Genomic DNA, 24,400 nt, shown 5'->3' with positions numbered 1-24,400 from the left:
TATTGTTAAGGCAGTTAGAGTAGTTGGTACGGTTGTAGTAGGAACCTATATATATATTTATTTGTGTATGTACGTAAGTTGGGGATATGTTGAATGAAATGAATTGATATCCTTCTGTGTCTGTAAACCTCTCCCTCATTCTATGAATTCTTCCGTTTCTTATGTGTTATTTCTTCTTATTTCACTAATGATCAGTGATTGATGAGTTTGGGGATAGCTCATCACTAATTTATTCAATTTCACTCCCTTTCTCTCCTTCCATAACTTCTCTCATACATGATTTCATCTCCTACTTGCTTGAAATCCCATTTCACAAACTCTGGGTCTGTTCCCCAGTTACCATAAATGCATTTCGCATTTGTTGGCCGATCACTAAACTGCAGAAAACCGATCATCGGTACGCCAATGATCAGTGTCTCCAATACTGAATTCCACCACTAATGTGTTGAGGAACACCCTACTGCAGAGTGGGCCAAAACTTCTAATTGGTCGCACCAGCTTAGCATTAATCCCTTGTTAGGAGAGAATATCATTGAAGTCGACCAGCTCAATAACTAACTTTAAAAACCGGTTTTGAGGTGTAAAGTACTTCTCCAAGTATTATTATTAACTGCAGATGCCAATGACACCCGGAAGTGATACACACCGCGGGTTGGATTCCGCGGTGTGTACCGAGTGAGAGAATGTCTGATCCCGATGGTTTAGTAGGGATGAGTTTAGTGTGAGTTCCATCCTTCTCTTTTACTCGGTATAACCCACTGGATCTAACATGCGGGATATAAATTATTTTCGAAAGACATCTTACTTAATTTTTTTGAATGATTAACTCCAACCTTTGAATCTAATTTTTAATTTTCCTGGCATAGGCTCAAAATATTTTAGTTTTGGATTGGTAAGTGGTGAGAGGACCTCCTAAATACTTGTCGTCCAGCCTAATTCTACTTACTTTGAGGATATTCAGAATTTCACTAATTTTTACATTGGAGACAGAGTGACTAAAAAGCGCCAGATTGATCATAATTTATTTGTTGGCTGGAACTTAGGCTAAAGGGTCCAAGAAGTTTAACCGGATTTTTACACTCTTTCTTCCTTGCTTTTGCAAGAGTTATGCTATCATCATCAAACAGAAGTTGAGAGATAGAGGGAGAAACTGGGCTAAATTTTATTCCACTGATTAATTTTCTTTCTTGCTCCTCTTACGATACTCTCGAAAGGGCTTTCACACGTGTAATGAAAAGACATAGGGATAATATGTGACGGTCCGTACCTTTTTCGGGGCCTAAATGAACCTGTTTCACCGAATTCCACCATTAGAATGCTTAAAATCCTAATACGCAACTGCCTTTAACACTCTTAAATTATCCCTTAGTAATGTTGATAGTGATAATTAGTAGATGTGATGAACACTTGAGCATGTTTTACGTGTGTCATCCAAAGAGGTAGTCAGGGCATTTGGGTAATCTTTTATACATTGAAAATAAATCAAAATAAGGGGAGAAGTGGAAGTGAGGGAGAAAGGTGCTTTGTTCTCTGGTTCTTTCATTCTCTCTTAGGTGTTTTCTTTTTCTCTACCAAACTCTAGCAATTGATGATAAAGTTTAAAGGATTTTTAGTGATAGTTAATCATGGAGTTGCTATTGTATTGAGTTTCGTTTGGATGGAGATGTCATTGAGGTAGGGATTTCCTAATAACACTACTTTTAGCAAAATTTTTGAGATTTCAATATAAATCTTGTACTTTGTCTAAATTGAAGAAATGGGTAGTTGTAATTGACTTTAAATTATTGATGTATGAGCAAGGATTAGGTTAACATCCAAATTCAAGTTTGATGCAATGTTATGGTTCACATGTGTGACTTGGGTTTTCTTTTTATGATCTTATAACAAAGATTCAATTTATGAATATGGAGACATGGGTGTGTTTTATTGTTACCCAATTTATGTTTGACTTAAGAATTGATGAAAACTAGGTATTAGTAATCCATGACTTGCATGTATTGGTTTGTGTTCTAAATGTATGTCTTATGCTCTTATATAGATGAGATGGTTATGAATCGAATGATTCCTCCATTAAAATTTCTGATTTTTGCATGAGGATATCATGTTTGATAAAATGTCTTAAAGTACCTACATAGTGACTGCGTCGTACATCTTTTTCATAGGCCAGTTTCGGTGCATATTTATGGTGATTTAGCTCATGGTCTCTTCACGAGAAATGTTCGTTTTAGTGTCATCTACAACATGTCAAAGGGGCATGGTGATTGGACTTGTAGTTTAGAAGTTACAGCTTAAAACGTACATATAGTTTGCATCTGATTTTCTGAAGGCAGCACCTGACATGGTTGTGTCTTGCGATTTTGAACCATTTACACTTTGAATTAGGCCTAGGTTTCTTCTAAGAAGTTGTAAAGGGTATCGAGAGCTTTCGGATGAGGTATAGAATGCTTGATTTAGTTCATTACTTTAGGAATTATCGCACTGCAAAGACAGCATGTTGGTGCTGAATTTCTGAAAGGAAAACAACTCTATTGGGATTTTTCGCATGGTATGTTCCTGCGTACTTATTGTCGTTTCAGTGGATAGTGTACTTAAGGTTGCAGTGCATATATTATGGTTACTACATTGTCCTTAGGGACATGTTTAAGTTTAATTTCAACCTGTGTAGTTAGCTATTAAGTGGGTTAAATTACTGCATGTACTTGTTCCCTTACAAAATTCCAATTTACAAATGTATTTGTATCCTCAAGTATATAGCCCAGATGAAAACTACTTTTTGGATTTTAAGTTGTATATTCTTTCAGTTCATGTTTCTTTTAGCATGGTGGTTGTAGTCTATAGCAACATGAGGTGCCTGCTACTTGTGTACTTTCATTTGTGGTGTACTACATGTACAGGAGCGGTGGTGTAGGTTCACATTTGAGATGAGTTCGTGTTCATGCCATAATCCAGTGAGACGGTGACTACTGAGATGGTGATCGCATATGGTCAGACCTTTGGTTTAAGGGTATTACTACTTCCTGATGAATTAATGTTAAAAATTATATAAGGAGCTTACCGTCAGGGTTCTTTTAGCCAGCTTGGCAGTGGTGATGGGTTTATAAGTGGTGGTTTGGAGTTGTAAGGATAGTCTCTATTCCTAATTAAAATCCATAAGTGGAAATCCTCGTTTGTTTGGTAACCATCATTTTCATTTCGTCCTTTAAATTAACATTCTGGCATGCTAGTGAAGCCGTGAAAGGATCGTTGTGCTTTAGGATTTGATGACGAGAACTTATTTACGCTCTTATTCATTTTGTGATATATGGTGTAAGCAATAACATCATACTGAAAAAATCAGTGCTAGCTAGACTAATTAAAAAGACACGACTACAGTTTTGCTAGTCTACTGTTAGTAGTTTCATTTGTCTAGCTTCATTTGAATTTGATGTTCAGTGGTTGGCATGGGAATGCATATTCTATATTAGTATCCACTCGTTTACGAATCTTGTATTTGCAGGTTTATTTTCCATTGCAATATATTTCTCATACGCTAAAGACATTTAAATTAGGATTGTTGTATATGAGATTTTATGTCGTTGATTGGTTGCTGTAATATTGGGTTTCCTGCAATTAAGTAGTTTTGAAGTACAACAGGCGTGTACTCTGTGCATTTAGTATATTTTCTTGACCATATACGTATTACTTCTCATTTTGAATTTATAAGTTATATTGATTAGAGGTTGCGAAATTGACTAACATATATGTTTAATATGAATGTTTCCGTATGTATACATTTGTAGAATTCCGGTCCTCGGAATGTCTTCATGGTATTTCAATTATTAGTCTGGGAACTTAACTACGGTATAGCTAGCGCGTGGGAAATGCTTGCCTATCTTTTGCATTTAGGGTTAAAGTTTCATTCCCGTTGCGAGGAAAGTGGTTGTTTTTGATAACTATCGTGATCCACTATATTCTTTTGCAGTTATCACTACAATCATTATGCCAGTTGATCTCTTATTTCTTAACATTAAATGGCTAGCTTCTTTTTATCACAACGGTGTTTTTATTGCCTTTCATGGACCAGACACAATTTGGAGAATCCGTTGTTGATAGAAATGCAGTATCCTGGTCTATGAACTAATTTTGAATTCATTTTCTAGCTGTTGATATATAACCTTTATTTCATAACTGACTGTTAACTTGAAAGTGATTTACTTCTTGGGTATAGTATTTTTGGATATATGGATTGTTTTGGGTATCTCCGGTTTACCCAAAGTAGTACTTAACGCGTAATTCATTATTTATATTGCAAATGAATCAGTTTACTTGATAGCTGACAAGAGATAGTTGCTACTATGGGTAGTTCATATTATCTAAAACTAAAATGACGAACTACGGTCGTGTTTGATTCCTTCGAGCAACGGAGAGGGTACGTAGGCAGACGCTATGCGGTTCAGCACAACTCCATAAGGTTGTTCATATCATCTGAAAGTCTTGGTTACCGCTCTGCAGTTCATACCATCTATTCAGAGATGATTGCAACCATGACAAGTATATATCATGGCAACTGGCCAATGATGGCTGGTAACCAGAACTACCTTAATTTTGGCAACTGGCCGTCTATTGTTTTTGGGCAATTGGCCCGTGTTGATTTTGGCAACTGGCTGCCTGTTATTTTTGGGCGATTGGCCCGTGTTGATTTTGGCAACTGGACGTCTGTTGTTTTTGGCAATTGGCCCATGTTAATTTTGGCAACTGGTCGTCTGTTATTTTTGGGCAATTGGCCCGTGTTGATTTTGGCAACTGGCCGTCTGTTGTTTTTGGGAAATTGGTCCGTGTTGATTTTGGCAACTGGTCGTCTGTTAGTTTTGGCAATTGGCCGTCTGTTAGTTTTGGCAACTGGTCGTGGGTGAGTTTTGGCAACTGGCCGTTCGTGAATTTTGGCAATTGGTCGTCTCTCATTTTTTTTGAAATTTGGAATCCTTGTCGAATTTTATGAGCATTATGGTATGGGATATATGCTCATAGAACTTTGACCTTAAACTAATGAGATTTCTACCAGAGCTGTCAATTTCTAACCCGGCCCGCGGGTTGGACCTAGCTTGGCTTGTTTTAACCCGGCTCAGCTTGGCTTGTTGCCTAATCAAGCCGGGTTAGGGTTGTCATATCTAGCCCTAATAAAAACAAGTCGGGCTAGGTGTCAACCCTCGGGTTACCCGCTAACCCGCCAATTTCACGTGAGTTACTAATTTAGGAATTTTAAGTTACTAATTTAAGAATTTTAGGGTTTTGTGCTAGAAATCAAAGTTCATATTTCCTTAAATGATTTAATACAACGCAAATTTCATTTGATTTAGGGTCACGGAGTAGTGATGCCTCTGCCCACTAAATTTTTTATACATTTAAGTGATTTTACGTTTCAACCACCCCATTTAACAAGCCAACCCGCAACCCGTTAGAGCCAACCCGTCTAGGGATAGGATTGGGGGTTTTTGGCTTGTACATGAATAGTACTAGGGCTAGGACTGACCCTAACCCGTCCATGGCTTGTCAAGCTAGGGCCGGGTTGACCCTAGCTTGCCCCGTTGACAGCTTTAATTTCTACTGTGTGCAGAATCATGAATGAACCAAATTTTTACTCGAGTGACGTATTAAAGAGACGGAGCTTGCCATGCGGATCGTAACCTGACCCACCGTTGGAAGCAAAAAAAATTCTCTAATCCGTCACATAATAGGTCCTCTTGTCTAAGGCCCCTAGTGGGCTTGACCCAGTTGGGAACCCATTGACCAAGAAAGCTATCGGAGGTTTCCATGCATTAAAAAATGAGATCAATCCAAATCCCTGCAAAAAAAGCCTATTTTGTTTCATAAGTTCGGCTAGGAATTTTCATTCCACTGTGTCAAAAGTTTTAAACCATGTCCATTTTTAGGCCCATGATTATTTTGCTCTTATGTTTTTTCGGATCCAGTCATAGTATGCATAATAGTATGGGTTATGTCAATCTTATTATCTATTTATTTTCCATGAACAAAGGCCGATTGAAAAGGGGAGATAATCTTATTAAGAAATGGCATAATTCTTCGAGCCAGAAATTTGGAGATTATTTTATAAATGATATTACATAAAATTAATGGCCGAAAATCCTTAGAGGTTGAAGGAGATTTGATCTTCGGAACTAAAGTAATAAAAGTGGAGTTGAAGGAGATTTAATCTTCGGAACTAAAGTAATAAAAGTGGAGTTGAATTTTTGGAGAAATTTTGTTTTAATGATTTCCTTGACAGTTTTTGTAACTTCATCTTCCGGAGAAACCAATTTTTCCGAAAGAAAATTGCAGGAAAGCCATCCGATACCAGGGACTTGTTAATATGCATATCAAAGACTATGTGTTTTATCTTCAAGGGAATCGCCATCAACTTCACATGGTCTAGATCATTTAAACATTTGGTGAAATGACGAGGATAACACGTACGCCACAACTTTTTCGATATCAACCTATAAATCCGGAACCTGATGTCATCGTCTACGGACAAAGAAATCGAAACAATACAACAACAAAATAATTACTTGATAATAGTTACGGTACGAGACCGATTTATTATAGGATTAATATCAAATCTTGGACTAACAGACAGGTTAATTACGTTCTGACTAATAAAATCTTCTAAATCGATAGGAAATAATAAAATCCTACAAACAGGACCAGGTTAATTTAGACTAGATTTTATCCTATATATAAATCTTGAAATATTCAAACTCAAACTCAAATCAGATCATATAAATACGAACTTAACGTCTATCAACTTGCGATATGGATCAACCTCCTAAACCGCATACCAACAAACCATTTTCAACATAACAAGCAACTTATCACCTTAAATCCTCAAACAACCATATTGCTATCTATTACAAGCTTTTACGAATAAAACCACCATCAGATGTTTCTGTTTTCTTTTCTGGGCGCTATTGACAACCAGAAATGAACTTGTCTTCAACTAATCCCAATCTCACTATGAAAACATCACGAGGACAGCTCTAGCACAACAACAAGAATTTGAATGGGCAAGAAAAATCTCCCCACCAGTGCTACCTGGAGATCCAACTTCGAGGATTGCAACAACCATCATAAGAACAACTACAATCATTCAAGTTGGATGGTCTATTCCAGATTCGGGTTGGATAAAAATAAACACATATGGGGCTGCTAGCAGGACATGGGCAACCGTAATAGCAACCAGAATAGCGATGGAATGACAATGTCTAAGAGTGATAATTGAAACGGACTCGGGGAATCTCATGCACTTTATCAGAACGTCAGCGGAAGTTCCTTGGTATATATCACAAATGATTGCAGAAATCAAACAAAGAATGCGCCACATACCTTGTTGCCACATTCAACACAATTATAGAGAAGGCAACCAAGCAGCGGATGGTATAGCAAACTTTGCAGCAGATAGAAGCGAAGAAGGAAACTATTCGATAAAGATATGAGATCAAACAAACCCGTTTTTTCTTAATCAAATTTTGTTAAGTGATTATATGTGAATTATTTTCTCCGTGTAGTCTCTAATTAGTTCATTTTTAATGTATACATGCTTCAAAAAAAAATCAACTTACAAATTGAATGCTATTAAATAAAAGCCTACTAACTAGTAGCTACTTAAATATGTTGCGAAGAAGGTACCTATACCAACGAACGCGGCGCGCATTTTTATCATTTAATTTAATCATATAAATGAAGTCTCCAAATTGACCATATTAAAATACATTACAATATCCTTAAATTACTTTCGGGTCTCTTGGGTAATTACTTGTAATTATCGTTTATGGCTTTAATATTGGGAAAATATCGTTTGGTCCTTTCTTAGGTGCGCCCGTGTCTGTTTGGTCCTTTGGTCAAACGCCTTTATTGTTTGGTCCATAATTATTTAAAAATATTAAACTGATAAAAATACTCTTCCGTGTTAATTTTTATTTATTTTCTTGTAGCAGTTCATTCCAGAAATGAAGTCCATACAAAAACCTAAAAAAAACAGACTTCATTACAGAAATGAAGTCCATATAACAACTTAAATAAACAGACTTCATTCCAGAAATGAACTCCATACAAAAACCTAAAAAAACAGAGTTCATTCCAGAAATGAAGTCCATATAAAAACAGAGTTCATTTCTAGAATGAACTCCATATAATAGCAGAGTTCATTTCTAAAATGAACTGCAACATCATCATCTTCGTCGTCTTCAACAACAGCATCAACATCTTCGTCTTCCACAACACCACCGTCTTCATCATCAACGGCAGTAGCAGTAGCAGATCTTTATCTTCTTCATCTTCTTCATCATCATCATCAAAATCAAGATTAACACCATCGTCTTCATCGTCAACAGCAGCAGTAACAACACATCTTCATCTTCTTTATCATCTTCATCGTCAACAGCAGCAGAAAAAAGAAAAAAACCTAAAAAAATCGTATTCAACAGTACCAACATCATCGTATTCATCGTCTACAACTACCGATCTAAATATCTAAATCCATTTTCACCTTCATCACCATCGTTTACAGCAGCAGGAAGAAAAATAGAAGAAAAAAAATGGAGACGCCATTAACAGGAGGAAAAAGAAGAAGAAAGAAAAAGAGAGAGAGATTAGATCTGGAAAGATGAGAGAGAAAGTAAATCTGAGATTTTTCTCTTGCCTTTTCACTTTGAGTCCCTTGACTGGTATCTGTTTTTTGTGTTTGATTTTGGTATCTCTAGGGTGTTTGGATACGCATTAAGAAGATCTTATTTAACTTCTAGAAGTAAATAATAGACAAGTTATAAGTTAGGTTAGGAACACAATTCGAGAATGACATTTAGAATCACAAAAAGTTAACTTATCATGAGGTAATTTTTGTTATCTTTTAACTTTTAGGATTGATTTCAATTTCATTTATCCAAACACCTTTGTATGTTTTTTAAGTTTCATCTCCCATATTTTGATTCTGATTCATCTCACTATTCTCTCCCACTGGCCAGTCTAGGTAGCTGATGTGATTTGGTTTTTCTGAGATTTTGAAATAAACAAAATGTTTATAAAGGCGGAATTTCTGGTTAAGAATTAGTGAAAATCATATAACCATGATCCTATATTATGAACGGGCTACTGTCTTTGTGCAGGTTGTGACTAGACAGAAATGTCAACATAAGACTTTTGCCACACTTTTATAAGACAAAATCTTTATGAGATTATACACCTCACCTTCACTCCTCTCTATCACCTCTTCTATCAAGAGAAAAAAACCCCACCGCCGTCAAAATCTTCCCGCTCAGATTTGGTCCGTTTAGGGCTGGATCTAAGCAGCTTCTTTCAATTTTTATTGTTTTCGTAGCTTAGGTTTAAGTTTTACATTAGTTTTATCATGTTTTCTTATCTACATGATGATGGTGGTTTAGGGCTGGATCTGAGCAGGTTCTTTCAATCTTTATTATTTTCTTAGCTTAGGTTTAAGTTTTACATTAGTTTTATCATGTTTTCTTATCTACATGATGATGGTGATTTTGTCTATTCTTCTATAGAGGTTTATATAGGCTTTAATGGCTATTCTTGGTTACTTTATTTGGTATATAGATCACTAGCAAAGATCTCCAACGACGAAACCATCGTCTTTGTTGTCTTCGGCAACGAAATCTTCATCCTTGAATTATCCGGCGACGAAAACTTCACCAACATTGTTTTTGACGTCGGAAGCTTCATGACTAGGTTTAAGAGATTTGAGCAAATCATCCTAATTTGGGAGCACATCTTTCTAAAAAGAAAAACAATTTTAATGGTTGGAATTTAATTTCCGAGAAAAACTATTACTCCTCCGATTTATTCGGTTTTCATTCACACTTGTATTTGGTCTACACCAATAATCCTTCTTTTTCTCTTGTCGAATTTCTCGGAATTGTACTTTTACGGAATGATTCTTTGTATTTTCTTATTTTCGTATCCTTTAATGAAAAGATGATAAGAGATTAAATGAATGAATTGATATAATACATCAGAGTTAACTAATCATTAGAGGTTTACATCAAAACCAAAGTAATTAACCCACGTTCGACACTACCACCATCACACCTCCTTAAGGGTGCACACGGTACGGTTCGGCTCGGTTCTTGCCGAGGCCGAGTACCTGTACCTCCCTAGCCTCGGTTCCAAAATTTTGGACCGGTACCTGTACCTTGTACCTCGGTTCCGGTACCATTCGGTACACTACGGTACCAGGTACGGTACCGGTACACATCGGTACTAATTAACTTCAGAGAGGTGTGGTGTTCGCAAACAAACTATAACTGCAGTTTGAATAGTAATTAACTTCCTAAACTGTGGTACAATAACAAGTCATATGCTTGTGCAGTTGTGCAATTGCTATAATGACTAGTGTGTTGAACTGATGATGCTTCTGCTCATCGTTGATGAAGAATGATAGAGATAGGTGGTTGTGCTGGTTGCGATGGATGGACGTCGGTAGCAAACGAGAATGATGATGTTGATGATGGATAATGAAGACTGAGATGGTTGGGAGAGTTGCATCCGAGGAATGGAGAACAACTCGACAAAACAGGGAAGATCCCATCTTCCATTGTTGATCATGATGATCGCAGTTGAGAGAATGATGATTATTGCCAATGAAGAGGGTGACGTATCAGTGGTGTTGCTGCCATTGACTTTCGAAGTTGAGCTTGGTTTCTGAGACTATTGGAATTGGAGCTCGGCAGTGATAATGAATGTTGGAACACAGTTGAGGAACAGAAGATGTCGTGAGTTACGTAAGAAGCTCGAGTTATTTGTTTCTGACAAGAGGTTGAGCAAACGATGCTCGGTGATGGGTAACAGATGAAAAAAAAAGAAGAAACCCTAGTAATTTTTCTATATATACCGGCACCATTAGATACTCATATTAATCCCTAAATCTAACGGCTATTACTACTCGGTACAATCGATCCGGGACGGTACGGGACTGGTATAGGACCGTGTATCTGTACCTCCCTAGCCTCGGTTCCTATTTTTTGGACCGATACCTGTACCCCCTTCCTCGGTTCGGTACAAAAACAGGTACGGTTCCACCGGTTCCGGGACGGTCCATCGGTCCGGCTCGGTTCCTGTGCACCCTTACACCTCCTAGATTCACTTTAACAGTAAATAAACCAAGGTGAAACAACAGAACCAACTGTCTCCATAAGTGGGTCCCACTTTTTATTAAAACTCCATCCAAAATCTCACGATATTTTGTTTTTCTAAATTCTCGGCGGCGCTAAAAATTTATTTCGCTTTCCAAAATTTTCAAATCGCCGATTTTTAAGGTATTAACACTTTATCTTTCTCTCTCATCAACTCTTTTCTTCTTTACTCATCTCTCTCTTTTCCTCTTCTTCTTCTTCAGAAAATTCAACTCAGCTGTTCCGAAAACCCGATCTCGATTCTCAACTCACTTAAAACTCTTTCCTTTCTTGGTTTTAAACTATTTCTAACACTGGGTTCTCAAAATTTTAGAGTTAGGGTTTGAAACTAAAGTTTTTTAGGGGTTTTTTCAGTTAGAATCTGGTTGAAAATTCGTCAAGAGATTCAAAAAGGTTGAAGATTTAGGCTATAAATTAAGCTTGCAAGTACAAAAGTGGACAAATTCATGTAATTTTGTGTTGGAATTTGGGGGAAGTGAAAATTTTGGGATCTGTAAAGTTGAGATCTTTTAGTGATTTGGGAAATTAGGTTTGTTTTATTTGGGGGTTTTGTATGTGGGTATATGTGGAGTTTGATTAGGGTTGTGTGAGCTGCGGAGGAGGAAAAGAAGATGTTTTATTCGCAGTTTATATTGGCGAAAAAAGGTCCACTTGGGACTATATGGATTGCTGCACATTTGGAAAGGAAGTTGAGGAAGAATCAAGTTGCTGATACTGATATTGGTGTCTCAGTTGGTTAGTAGTTTCTTTAAATTTTTTCAGTTATTGATTTTGTTTCCTAAAATAGGGGTTTGATAACTGTTGAATTAAATGTTTAGTTGATCATTAATTTTTTATTTAAATTGCAATTTATTGACTAGTTTTGGGTCTTGAAAATTGGAGAATTTAAGGCCAAAATTGGCTTTTGATGGCTCACTTCCTAGAATTATTGAACTTGTAATTAAGAGCAACACAAAATCCTGGTAATATGAGTACTGAGACAGTCAGTAGAGAAAAACATGCCTTTGAGTAATTATGGGTGAAAGTCGCGAAACTGGTTTACGGTATGTGCCAAAGTTTTGTTAAACCTATTGGCCTAAGTTTTATGTTCATTGCTACTTGTGGCTATGAGGGGGGAGCTTGTTGCCTGAATTGGGTGTGTGAAATCTTTGTTAGAGGTTTAGAGTTGTAGGTTCTTGTTTAATACGTTGTTACTTTGCACGGCTAATTTTAGTAGTTCAGGCGTTTGGTGTAATGGTGTAATTAGGAATCGAGATTTGTGCAAACTAGTAGTGCAACTTCAAATAGGTATTCACTCTGACAAAGGAGTTGAGTTTCCAAGAATGTCGATGAGAAAATGACTAATCGGCATTTTTTTGTTGAGATATGTCTCTCAAACAAAAGGGACTACAGCAAGTTTTACCACCCCCGGTCTCTACTTTCCTTGTTCACATGAAGCAAGATATTTGTTTTTAGAAGAATGTGATATACTAATAGACCCGCATTTTAAATATGCGAATGCAAACAGACCTACTGAAATTGTTTTTCTGATTGTTGTTCGATCTGTCTATTACAGATTCAATTCTCTTCCCTGATGTTCCTATTGCACTTCGGCTGTCTAGCCATCTTCTACTTGGAGTGGTGAGGATATATTCCCGAAAGGTGAATTATCTTTTCCATGATTGCAGTGAAGCGTTGCTTCAGGTAAAGCAAGCTTTTCGATCCACTGCCGTTGATCTGCCTCCAGAAGAATCTACTGCACCTTATCATTCCATTACATTGCCAGAGACTTTTGATCTTGATGATTTTGAGCTTCCAGACAACGATATTCAAGGGTTAGTACTGAAATACTCTCTTCATTGTCCGTCTGTCTTAAAACAATAATTACAACAAAATAAATGAATGCATTGGCTCAGTGAACACACTGTTGTGCTGTATTCCATTCTATTAAGTCTGATTGGTGGGTCACCATAGACCTAGTTAACTATCTTTCTGTTGACTGCTCAGCTGGTATGCCGGTGATCATAGATTAGATGGTTATCTCAGTGGCATTCAGGTTGACATCAGGACTCATTATTCCCGATGATGGTACCTTTTGAAATGTGGAGTTCTACTTGTAACTCTGTAAGAACCTCTGTCCGTGAGGTTCTGTTTTGTAGATTCTGGTTATCTTTTGTGGTGCTAATTTGTGGTCCCTTCCAGCAATTTAGGGTTTTTGCTAATATAACTGTGCCACCTGTTATGCAGTAATTATGTTGATCACCATGTCAGTACAAGAGAGCAGATTACTCTTCAAGACACAATGGAAGGTGTCGTCTACTCCACATCACAATTTGGACTAGATGGTTAGTATCTACTTCTGACTCAAGGCATTTTGATGAGTTCTTTTACATTCTTTAAGTTCCTGCTGGATGTAGACTAAATGCATGTGATTCTGTTCCCAGAGAGGTTTGGAGACGGAGATACTTCTCAAATTGGCTTGGACCTTGAAGAGGTAATTGTTTATCTGGTTTGTAGTGTTGAAAATGCATGATTTTTATTCTATTGTACTTAACATTTTTCCTTGTTTGGTCTCAAATAGGACTTGTTCCTGGAAAAGGGTTCCCCGTCACGAAGCACTGCTGTTTTGGTTGAGATGGACGAGTGAGCTCTCTTCTTCAAGCACATGAATCTCTTTTCTTATATTTTTCTGTTTGCTTAATTTTAGTATTGCATCTACAGTTTAGTTTGTTCTAGCGTATCCGTTGTGGTGATGGATCCTGCTGATTTGTCGTTTTAAAGTTGAAACATTGTTCTGTGTATAATGATGCAGTTCTTTGTTACGGTTGAATTCTTATTCAGTTTTTTCTTGTACTCATGTATCTATATTTTTTTCTTCTCTTATAGGGATCCGCAGGCATCAGGTCAAGCTATGACACCTTACACACCTTACACACCTTTCCCTGATATAGATATGGATGATGAGGAAAATAGGTTTCTTGAGGATAGGGCAGCTGAAGCATCAGAACATATGCTAGTTGATATTAATGGGGAACCTCAAAATCAAATGGAAGCTGATGAGCCGTCCCGGGATCTGATAGGTGGTGAGAAGGTTCCATCTACTCCTGGATTAGTGGATGAGGACGTTGCAGCCAATGGTCATGTTCAAGAAGTCATTACAACAGATACTACTTGCGATCTCCAATTGGGTTCTGAAAATTGTGATTCAGTGAAGTTGGTGGACCAAGAGAACATTGGCAGTCCTTCCCATATATCCAATCATCAAACTGAAGATACAAATATTGAACTAGAATCTACCGATGTCCTCATGTCAAACGGAGATGATAGGTCGATTTTGGGGAAAGAGCAGGTGGTACAGGAAAAGCAACATGAGGATTCTCCATCCACTGTCGTGGCCTCAGATCCTGTACCCTCCGACCCTGCTGGTACTATGTCTTCACCCACTTCAGTTCTTGTTGAGCAAACCAAACCAGTTTCTCCAGCATCCGAGTGTCTAGATAGACCTATACCCGCTTCAGAACCTAACCCCAGTCTTGCAATTATTGACGAGGTCAATGACTCTGTTTCACATAAAGAGGCCGTTGAGCCACAAAATGCCATGAATGCTACTGATGCAGTAGGTTTGGATGAGCCCGAGAAGACTGAAGGTTTGGATGTGCCCGAGAAGACTGAAGGCAGTAGCGCTTGCGCTGAACTGGAAAATGCAGATATTTCGACTGCTGTTGAGGTTGCTGATAAAGTTTTTCCTCACAGCTTCATGCTTCGTGCATGCAATTCCATTCAGAACCAACCTGATATTGTATCATCTCTAGGGGATGCTTCAGCTGTGGAATTCGTTACATCTGATGCTCAAAAAGATCTTACCAAGTCCAGTGAGCAGTTGGATGCTAACATTCGTAAGGATGATAATCAAGAAGCCACAGAACTTCCTGCAAGTTCTAACATGCCAGCTCCTGAAATATTGCTTTCAGTCCCTGAAGCATTTCCAAATGTACCAGGTGTTTTACTTGCAGAGTCTAGTCCAAGAAAAGAGGTAGCTCAGGAAGGAAGTGGCGATGAACTAGGAAGTCTGTTGAAAAGAAAGCGTGACATGATAGAAAGTACACCCGTTCTGCTAGACGAGAGTGTGGCTGACCTTACTGGCGATGCACAAACCAAAAGAACTTTGGACTCTGTTCCCAATGATGATGATTTGCTGTCATCTATCTTAGGTATTACACCAGTTCTTCCTATCCATCTCTGCTATCAGAATGGTCAAAAGGAATGATGTTTTCCTTATTTTTGTTTGTTGTTCTGCTTATGGTACAACATTGTTTGGAGTTAATGATTTGAACTCAAATTTTGTTTTTTCAGTTGGAAGAAAATCTTCAGTGTTCAAAATGAAGCCTACTCCAGTACAACCTGAAATACCAGCTCCAAAACGACAACGAGCTGCTCCGCGGGTCGGAGCGCCTAAGAGGAAGGTGCTGATAGATGATTCGATGGTCCTGCATGGCGAGTATGTGATTCTCTGCCCGTTTCTATATGATATTTCTTAAGATTATACCTTCCCAAGCACCATATGTTTTTTTTGCTCGTCCAAAAACATCCGTGTTTAATGCCTCCGATGAGTCAACTTTCTTGTTCTCCGGGGCAGCTGCCTATTGTTCATTCTGGTGCTTTGTTTATGTCAAATAGTTTGCTTTTCGACCCTTTCAAAATATCATATGGGTTGCACTCTGATCCTTTGTTTATGTCCTGTCTATAAAGTATGATACGACAACAATTGACAACTACCGAAGACATACGCCGCTTAAGAAAGAAAGCTCCTTGTACCCGTCCAGAAATTTGGATGATTGAGAAACTTTTATTAGAGGAGGATTTCTTCAGTGAACCACTGTTTACTGGTGAGTAGCGCACTTGCTAGGACTTTGCAGTTAACTCTTCATGCTTTTTTTTGTTACTTCTGATGGATCTGTTGCTATCATTTATCTATGGAAGAAGCGAAAGGCTTTATAATGTTGTATTTTCTGTTTGCTCAGGTATGCATGCGGACCTGATAGATTTGCACAATGGGATATTCGACATCAGTGCAGTGAGGATTACAGAAATTGATGCAAACCAAGCTCCTCAGGAAGGAGCAAATGTTGAGGTTGGCAAAGATCTTAATAAAGAAGATAATGTGGAAGATAGGGATGACGGAGCACTTGAACCTATTGAAACACTTCTTCACACTGAAAACGAACTAAATGAAGAAAATCTCGTTAACGCTGTTGAGAATCAAGAGCAGACAGAAATTTTAACTGATGATCAAGTGGTAGATGCGTCATACATGGAAGTTGACGTCGCGAATACTGAAGTTGCTGATACAGCGCAAAATAATTTTGACGTATCATCTGTTTCATTGCCAATGGATAAAGAAGTTATTCTGGAAAATAATGAGAAATTGAGTAAGCCTATTGAAGAGGATGATGCGACTTATGCTGCAGGACAAAATCACGACTGCTCGACTCCCATTGAAGGTATGCTGATTCAAAAAGATGGATCTTATGCTCAGGAAAGCGAAAACGGTGGTTTGGGTGAAACAACACTGACAGATATTCCTCGAGAGGGGTTTCTGGAAAACGGAAACTGCGAATATAATGAAGCTTCAGTTGCTTCAGAAAATGTAAACCCTTCCTCTGAAATTGATGACCATGGTAAAATAGAGATTGAAAGAAGTGGATTGGAAGTCGTGGTTGAAGATGAAACTGTGACAGAAAAAGTTACGGTTGAAGATAGAAGTTCTGGAATTGATGACCATGGTAAAATAGAGATTGAAAGAAGTGAATTGGAAGTTGTGGTTGAGGATGAAACTGTGACCGAAAAAGTTACGGTTGAAGATAAAAGTTCTGCTCCTGATGTTATTTCTAGTGAAGAGCCTCAAAGGGATCAGTTATGTCCTTCAGAAGTTAATGGAGATGAAGATGCTCCTCTTTATATAGAATCTGAGGCGAGGAGGGGTATGGACGAAGAATGTAATGCATTGGACACAACAATGAGAGAACCAGTTGTAAGTTTAGATCTGGCTTTCTTCGTATCTTTCTCATCAAGAGCATGCATTCATCCCTTTTCAGCATTTTTCAGCCGCATCTTCTACTTTGTGATAGTGCATTTGAAGTGGATGTACTTCGCTGGGTCTGATTGCACTCATCTACATTACATAAGTGATATTTTATTATATAATGTGAATACCTTATTGCATCTAGTTCTTAGTTATCAAAGCCTAAGTTTGTCTTCCACGTTAATACCAGATGAAACAGGAATATCATAAATCTCGAACAATGAACCCTAGTTACCCTTGTATTAGCCAGGGAAATTTTAGCAAATATGAGGTTACTACAAGGAAAGGGGGAGCGGGAATAGGCCACCAGTCAACTACCAGATCTTAGAACACACTCTGGACCAAACTTCCCATAAAAGTTTCTTTGGACATTTGTAGTATATGGACTTGTTTGTATATCTGTTTGTCGTTTTGCGCCTTACACTTTCTATATCATCCATTGCATACCTTACATATGTCAGATTCTTGCGACACTTGCTCTTGTTTCGTACAACTGGAGTATCTTCATGCAGATTTAGACATGCATTGGGAGTTTATTATGGCAGTACATGAGACTATATGTATTCTATGTTGAAAATATTGTTACTCTTTCTGATCATATTAGTTCTTCTTGGTGCAGGACACTGAAAACACATTGGAAGACATTGATACGGGTACGTGCTTCCCCTTTTATAAATTTTGAGATTCATAGTTAGACCATAATTTGCTGTGTGAACAGTATTGCAGCTGTGAATCGTGTTACCCTTAGATAAATCAATTCGTTGCATCCGCAGCCAATATCTTGTGAAATAAATTTTGTTGCATGTGAAAATGATTAATTTTTCATATATTGTTCCTTAAATGGTTCCATTTTTGCAGAGTTTCTGAACTTCGATGACAATGAAGTGGAAGAAGAAGACGAGGAAGATAATGATATGCCTAATACTGAAGAACAACCCCGAATTCAAGAAAATTCTGGATGGTCTTCAAGGACAAGGTATATTCTTCTGTTCTATTTTTAAAATTTGATCATCTGGTAAATATTCCTCCGGAGAATGACTGCACTAGAGTATCTGTGGATGTGAACGGAAAGGTATTGAGAACACTACGTAGGAATAGATAGGATGAAACATTTGATATTGCCGTGAGGCTTCTACCTTCGCTTAGATGCTCAATATTGTAGCCCATGTTCAGTGAAAATCAAGATACAAGAAGAGATGCTCATATGATTAGTGTGGGATTTGGTAGGTCATCCCCACATCTTTTGAGCTTTAGTTACCCTCCAGGTCCCTTGCCAAATTGATGCATGGGATCACTTGAGTGACGCTGATATGAATTGTTAGAGAACTTTGAAGCAATCCAGTTTGGACAATCATCTGTTAAATGCATGCATGTAATTTTATTATTTTACCTTGCAGATCTGTTGCTAAGTACCTCCAGACCATATTTGACAAAGAACTTGCGAATGGTGAAGTAAGAAAAGTTGTTCCCGTGGACAACCTCTTATCTGGTAAAACTAGGAAGGAAGCATCGCGAATGTTTTTCGAGACCTTGGTACGTCTTTTAAACTACTTACTGAAGGCAAGATACATATCCCACTAAATGTTGTGTTTTGATTGAACCTCCCTTTCTTTCCTATACAGGTTCTAAAGACAAGGGATTACATCCATGTAGAACAAGAGCAGCCGTTTGCCAATATCAACATTAAGCCTAAAGGAAAACTGATGAAATCAGATTTCGGATACATGCTTCATTAGGCGGTGGACAGTATACAGACAGCAGGTCAATAATCACCAATTGTAGTTTTACTTGTCTAATACACGACTCCGCTCTTCAACCACTTCCTCTTTCTCCAAGTTTTCGTTTTCTTTTTCTAGGTTTTGTTAATTATGTAGTTGATAGATTAACATGCAGCGGAGTTAAACTAGCAATCATGTATCTGTAATACTGATTCTGATTATTTAGTCCCTTGTATATATCTCTGTAATATCAGTTTTATTTCTTAAAAATTGATGGAGGTAATCTTATTATTTTGTAGTATTTGTCAAGAATGTATACTTTGCTTGTGGTCTATAATCTGAGATCCATGATTTTGCCTTCGCTGTGCTGCTCTTTTGTTTCATGGATACGACTGAGCAGAACTTTATTGTAGACTTAACCTCACAGACAGTCGAGCAGTTCATAGCGGATATTAGAATCAATTGAAATGCATCTCTCAGTTCCTTGCATTGCTCCAGGTCTCTCAAAATGCTGGGAATATCTCTTGACTGAGATCATCCTGCTAGCTAACCAAAATCTAATTGCGAAATGAGATTTTAACATGATTTACAAAGATGGGATACAGACTGTTCCTGCAGGACTCTTGATTTCATTTTTTCATAGGTGGTCTTCTAGATGATTTCCTCCTGTATATGTTACATATAAATATATCTTTTGACTAAAACAATCCAAAATCTTTTACAGGAGTCTATACGAGTACAAAGAAAAGATCTAAGAAGAGGAAGATGAGCTTTCATCTTCTGAAGAGCTATACTGAGGCTGCACTGGAAAGACGGGAAAAACTGTGGGTTGTGTTGGATTAACAGGAACTGGAAACTGGCGAGCGGAACTGACTATTGTGCGTTCGTTGATCTTTCCGACTTCCTTGCACACTCGATCAAGAACTGATAGGAAATCTCTTACTACCAAGAAAATTCTAAAGGGATGAGCTTCTTCTTTTGTAGAATTCCCATGGAAATACTCGGTTATCTCTTTGACTACTGAAAGGGCGACACTTTCTTGAGCTTGGATTCTTAATATCTCGAACTCCGCTTTCTTCATGAAGCTATTCATTGATTCCGCGAATCTCCTGGTATATTCATTTGAACCTGTTGATTCGTTTAATCTCATAACCTCACCAATGTTTGACAATCCTCTGGCAAGTTTTGAGACGTCACTACTGAGAACATCAGAATCCATTGTGGCAGATTTCTTGACATTTGCCAGTTCTCCACTTATACTGGAAACAACTTCCAAACCTCGTTTTCGGAACTCAACGTCGTTGTGGATGTCTGTTTTCTGATTAGGACCAGAACGACGAGATCCTTCTGCTCGTATTATTTCTTGCACAACAAAATGCAGTAGAGTTGTTTTCCCATCGGTACCTTTGACATCTACCAGTTTGAGGAGAGTGTCGAGTTTAAAGGCATGAGCATCACCACGATTAGTTCCAACATTCATGCGGTTTCCTGTCTTTAAAACGGCTTCTAGAAGTTTTAAGAACATCCTGCTGTTTCTTAGTTCCTCACAGGCTGCCTGTAAATAAAGAAATGCGGGTAAGGTGTTCAGTGAAACTCAATAATATGATACAAGCAATAAAGCATCACATCTAGGGTTCCCAATATCCCATGTGCCATGTTGGAGTGGCCGAGGGAGTAAGTTGCAAGAAGCTGAACTATTGGTTGGCCAGAAGTCTTTGTCCAAGATGTAACATTGCACGAATTTGGTCAAGAGAGTAGGATGTAAAACTTGAAAGGTTTGTCGAAACAGGTACACTCAAGAATCTTCAAAAGTTAGCTAGGGCATGTACATCGAGTCTCAAATGGTATCATGGAACTTTGAAGGACTTCAATGCCACACTTTCGGTTGCCCAATCAATTTAAAATGAAATAAGTATTAGTAAGGATGGAAGGAAAGCAACCTACCTCAAGAGTCATAAAGGACTTTTTGAGGTACTCAACCTCTGAATCGAAATTGGCTATGTAAAGCATTGCATCCACTCTCTTAAATGCAAAAGGAACGTCAACCAATGCCTTAAGAAACCTCTCAGCAGTTCCAAGCTTAAATGGCGAGTCATCTTTGTATTCTTTTAGTTTACGTTCTTCCTCTTTTGAAGGTGCCATCTTCAATAAACTTTCAAGAAGATCAGTTCCTAATGTATCCGTGTTACCTGTTTACAAATGCAAAAGCTTAGTGTCAGCATTCATCCATCCTACTACATACGGAGGAAAGGGATGGAACCTTCACCATATCCAGTTGAAAATCCATGAAACAGAAACATTCATTCAAATATTTTTTAAGAAAGGAACTTTCAGGGTTATTATGAAGCTAGGACAGCGTATTTGCAACTATACAGGTGCTAATCAGTTATTTCAAATGAATCAATCTAATCTCTACACCATTGCCAATAAATCCTCTGGCCATCCTCTACGGACTACATTGAGAACTGAATATAGAGAATTAGAAGCTTGATCTGACAACTGACCAAAACAAAATTTTCAAAGTTTCTCAGAAAGAAGGACTGAAATTGGAGATATACTATCGATTCAGCATTTCAAGCCCCCTGATTCTGCATTTGATCCACCTACTATGTCAGCCTAAAGCAGAAAACTGTCTCATAATCTACATACAGATGTCCTAGAGGCCTAAGAGCGTTCTCAAATTCAAAACCAACATGTAAGGAAAAAGCAGGTATCATTTAAAGCAAATTCCAATGCATCCATCATAACTAAACCAACCCAAATTCATCACAATAATTAAAGTAATTTACCTTCCAAAAGAGCTTCACAGACTTCCTCAATAGTCACATTAAGTGCTCTCAATAGAATCGAAATGTTCTGTGACTTCTTCAGATCAAGAACTCTATTCTCTTGATTCGGCGAAGGAAGACCACCAGGCCGAACACCGCCACCTTCTCTCACATTCGTATTGCCATTATTGTTTACAATGAACAATGACTCGATCATTTCCTCATTCAATCTAGTAAAAAACCACACCCTTAATCAATTCATACACAAACTAAACACACAAAGATCTGAAATCACAAACTAAATAGAGACTGTAGCAATAAAATGAAAACTTACTGGAAAGAGCTTGATCTAAGCTGATCCCACACCATAGTTTTATCAGAACTAGCCCTGACCTTATCCCAATGCAAAGGCTTCAACTTTGGTCTAGGAGTTTCTTCATTTCTCTCAACACTTTCCACATTCTGTGACACTCCAACAGGAGAAACAGCAAGTGATTGGAGCATAACAGGTCTAGATGGTGTAATAAGAACTGGTGGTTGTTGTTGATGTTGTAGCCCAGACAACATCTCCTGCTCATGAATCTGAACTCTAGATATCTGAGCTTCCCAGTATCCAGGTGGTGGTGGTGGAGGTGGAACTGGTGCTTGAGCTTGAGCTTGAACACTACCAGGATATCTAAACAACCCATTGGTCCTAACTTTTACAGGAGATGAATTTCTAGGAGCAAAATCTCTGTCAGGTGGTGAAGATGGAGATGGTGGTGATGGTGAAGGTGGTTTTCTTTTTGGTGGTGATGGTGTCATTGGTCTGTTCATTGGTGGTGGAGGTGGTGGTGGTGGTGGAGGTGCTGCCCTTGATTTATGTGGTGGTGATGGACTATTACTAGTACTAGAACCAGAATGTGAACTTGGATATGATAAATTACTTGAATTAGTACTAGTTTTTCTCCTCTTATCAAACAATTGCCCAGAAAATCCTCTTCTTGAATCAGATCCAGTATCTAATTTCTCTACATTAGATCCTCTTGGCGAGTAAAATTCTTCATCCAAATCTTCACCTCCTCCTCCGGCTACGGCTGAGACTCCCACCCCAACTTCAACATTCTCAAATTCCCTACTGAAATTCTGTCTAGCGAGCTTAGGAAGTGGCCTGAGCTCAGGAGAACTCATTTTAGATGAGTTTCCTGTAATCCCACCATTGTTGTTACTGTTATTATGATTACTAGAATGAACACTATCAGAATCAAGCCCATGAGCATTAGCCAATGTACCCAGATACAGAAACTCAGTACTAGTATTGGAAACTGTTCTAGTTCTTGCAGGTGGGAGTTTCTCAACAACATTTGAAGATGGATTATAAGTAGGAAACAACCTATGACTATCTGATCTAGATGTTTTTGTATCTGATGTGAAGTGTTTGCGTTTGTAAATTAACAGAATGATTGAGATGATGAAGGCTGTTGAGAAGAGTGATAAGATTACAGCAATGGCAACGTATTTCGGTGAAGCTGATTGTTTATGTGGTGATTGTGGGAAGATTAAAGATGAGATGTTTGCTGGAAAAGTTGCAGAGGTTGCTGGTGGTGTTTGTGGTGGTGATGGTGTAGATGGGACATCAGGGAAGAATGGGTTTGATGGTGGGGTTAATGATGAGAATGGGTATTTTGGTTCTGGTGGGGTTTGATATTCTGGGATTGGAGAATCAGCTGATGGTAGTTCTGATGGTGGTGGTGGCTGTGATGATGATGATGGTGGTGGTGATGTATCTATTGGGTAAAATGGTTGATGTAGTATTCTATGATGAGGATGAATTTTACTTGAATTCACTAAGACTATAGACAAGAAGAAGCATAGCAGAAGACAGTAAGATGATGAAGAATGATTAGTTGCCATTGTTGTTGTATTAAGGTGCAATTTCTTTCCCTGGGAAAAAAGGTCTGTTTTTTTTTAAGGTGGGCATGGAGAAAAAGATGTGTCCTGCTTCATTTTTCTTCTTCACAACGGAGATCCCATTTCAGTGATAAGAGACTGAGACATAGACTGGTCTGTGATTTTGTTTCTTCTTCTTTTTCTTGAGTGAGAGAGGGGGGGAGTTGGGATGGATGTACAGGATGGAGAAGAGGACTATTGGAATTGAATGTTGAAGTGAAATGCTAGGAAAATCACAGCCAGCCAGCCTATGACAGGCTCAGAGAAAGAGAGAGAGGGGTTGTTGTTGTGTGACAGTGGATGAAAGATAAGTGTGAAAAGATGAAGAAAGGTAACTAAAAATGATTTTTTTTTTTTTATGAGAGAAGTTTGGAGGATAGTGTGAAGAGAGGACTGGATGAGAGGAGGCTGAAGAAGAGACAGTGAAAGTAATAATTAAGAAATGGGAGGTGACAACCAGAAACAAATTAACATGATTATTTGAGTTTGATTAGTTGTGTTTAAATTTTTTTTTTGGGGTCTGGGGTATAATCCTGGAGGTACATTGTAAAGTTCTTCTCTGTTATGATTGGTTGGTTTCTTTTTACTTTGTTTTTTTTGTTGTTTTTTTTTTTATGTGAATTAGGTATTGGTAATATTGATAAACTGCACCACTCTCAATTTCGATTTAATAAATTGTCCCTGTTTTTTCAACTTTTCAAAACTACCCCCACTGTTAATTTTTTCATCTAATTTTTTACT

General features: G+C 38.0%; 2 protein-coding genes across 2 annotated transcripts; one reads left to right on the top strand and one right to left on the bottom strand.

Annotated features, from left to right (window-relative positions):
* Positions 1–11,332: 11,332 nt before the first annotated feature.
* Positions 11,333–19,299, top strand: LOC113284542 (sister chromatid cohesion 1 protein 4-like). Its single transcript, XM_026534041.1, has 13 exons — positions 11,333–11,918; positions 12,739–12,997; positions 13,410–13,507; positions 13,607–13,656; positions 13,744–13,805; positions 14,049–15,373; positions 15,516–15,660; positions 15,912–16,048; positions 16,184–17,193; positions 17,864–17,897; positions 18,103–18,220; positions 18,642–18,777; positions 18,867–19,299. The coding sequence occupies exons 1-13, from the start codon at positions 11,795–11,797 to the stop codon at positions 18,978–18,980; spliced, it is 3,612 nt and encodes a 1,203-aa protein (XP_026389826.1). The 5' UTR covers positions 11,333–11,794; the 3' UTR covers positions 18,981–19,299.
* Positions 19,300–19,523: 224 nt separating this feature from the next.
* Positions 19,524–23,967, bottom strand: LOC113284543 (formin-like protein 1). The gene is made up of 4 exons (XM_026534042.1): positions 22,065–23,967; positions 21,752–21,960; positions 20,907–21,151; positions 19,524–20,517 (listed from the first exon to the last, which is right to left on the bottom strand). The coding sequence occupies exons 1-4, from the start codon at positions 23,621–23,623 to the stop codon at positions 19,714–19,716; spliced, it is 2,817 nt and encodes a 938-aa protein (XP_026389827.1). The 5' UTR covers positions 23,624–23,967; the 3' UTR covers positions 19,524–19,713.
* Between the last annotated feature and the right edge of the window lie 433 nt (positions 23,968–24,400).

This window comes from Papaver somniferum, chromosome 5 (assembly GCF_003573695.1).
Source record: "Papaver somniferum cultivar HN1 chromosome 5, ASM357369v1, whole genome shotgun sequence".
NCBI lineage: Eukaryota > Viridiplantae > Streptophyta > Magnoliopsida > Ranunculales > Papaveraceae > Papaver > Papaver somniferum.
Note: the sequence above shows the minus strand (reverse complement) of the source record. Positions and strands in the feature narration are given on the sequence as shown.

Excerpts from the sequence above, each read along its gene's own strand:
- LOC113284543 (XM_026534042.1), bottom strand. The coding sequence starts at position 23,623 with ATGGCAACTAATCATTCTTCATCATCTTACTGTCTTCTGCTATGCTTC. Across the intron at positions 21,152-21,751 it reads CTGTGAAGCTCTTTTGGAAG|GTAACACGGATACATTAGGA; the intron begins GTAAATTACTTT and ends ATTTGTAAACAG. Across the intron at positions 20,518-20,906 it reads AGTCCTTTATGACTCTTGAG|GCAGCCTGTGAGGAACTAAG; the intron begins GTAGGTTGCTTT and ends CTTTATTTACAG.
- LOC113284542 (XM_026534041.1), top strand. The coding sequence starts at position 11,795 with ATGTTTTATTCGCAGTTTATATTGGCGAAAAAAGGTCCACTTGGGACT. Across the intron at positions 15,374-15,515 it reads TTTGCTGTCATCTATCTTAG|TTGGAAGAAAATCTTCAGTG; the intron begins GTATTACACCAG and ends TTGTTTTTTCAG. Across the intron at positions 16,049-16,183 it reads CAGTGAACCACTGTTTACTG|GTATGCATGCGGACCTGATA; the intron begins GTGAGTAGCGCA and ends CTGTTTGCTCAG.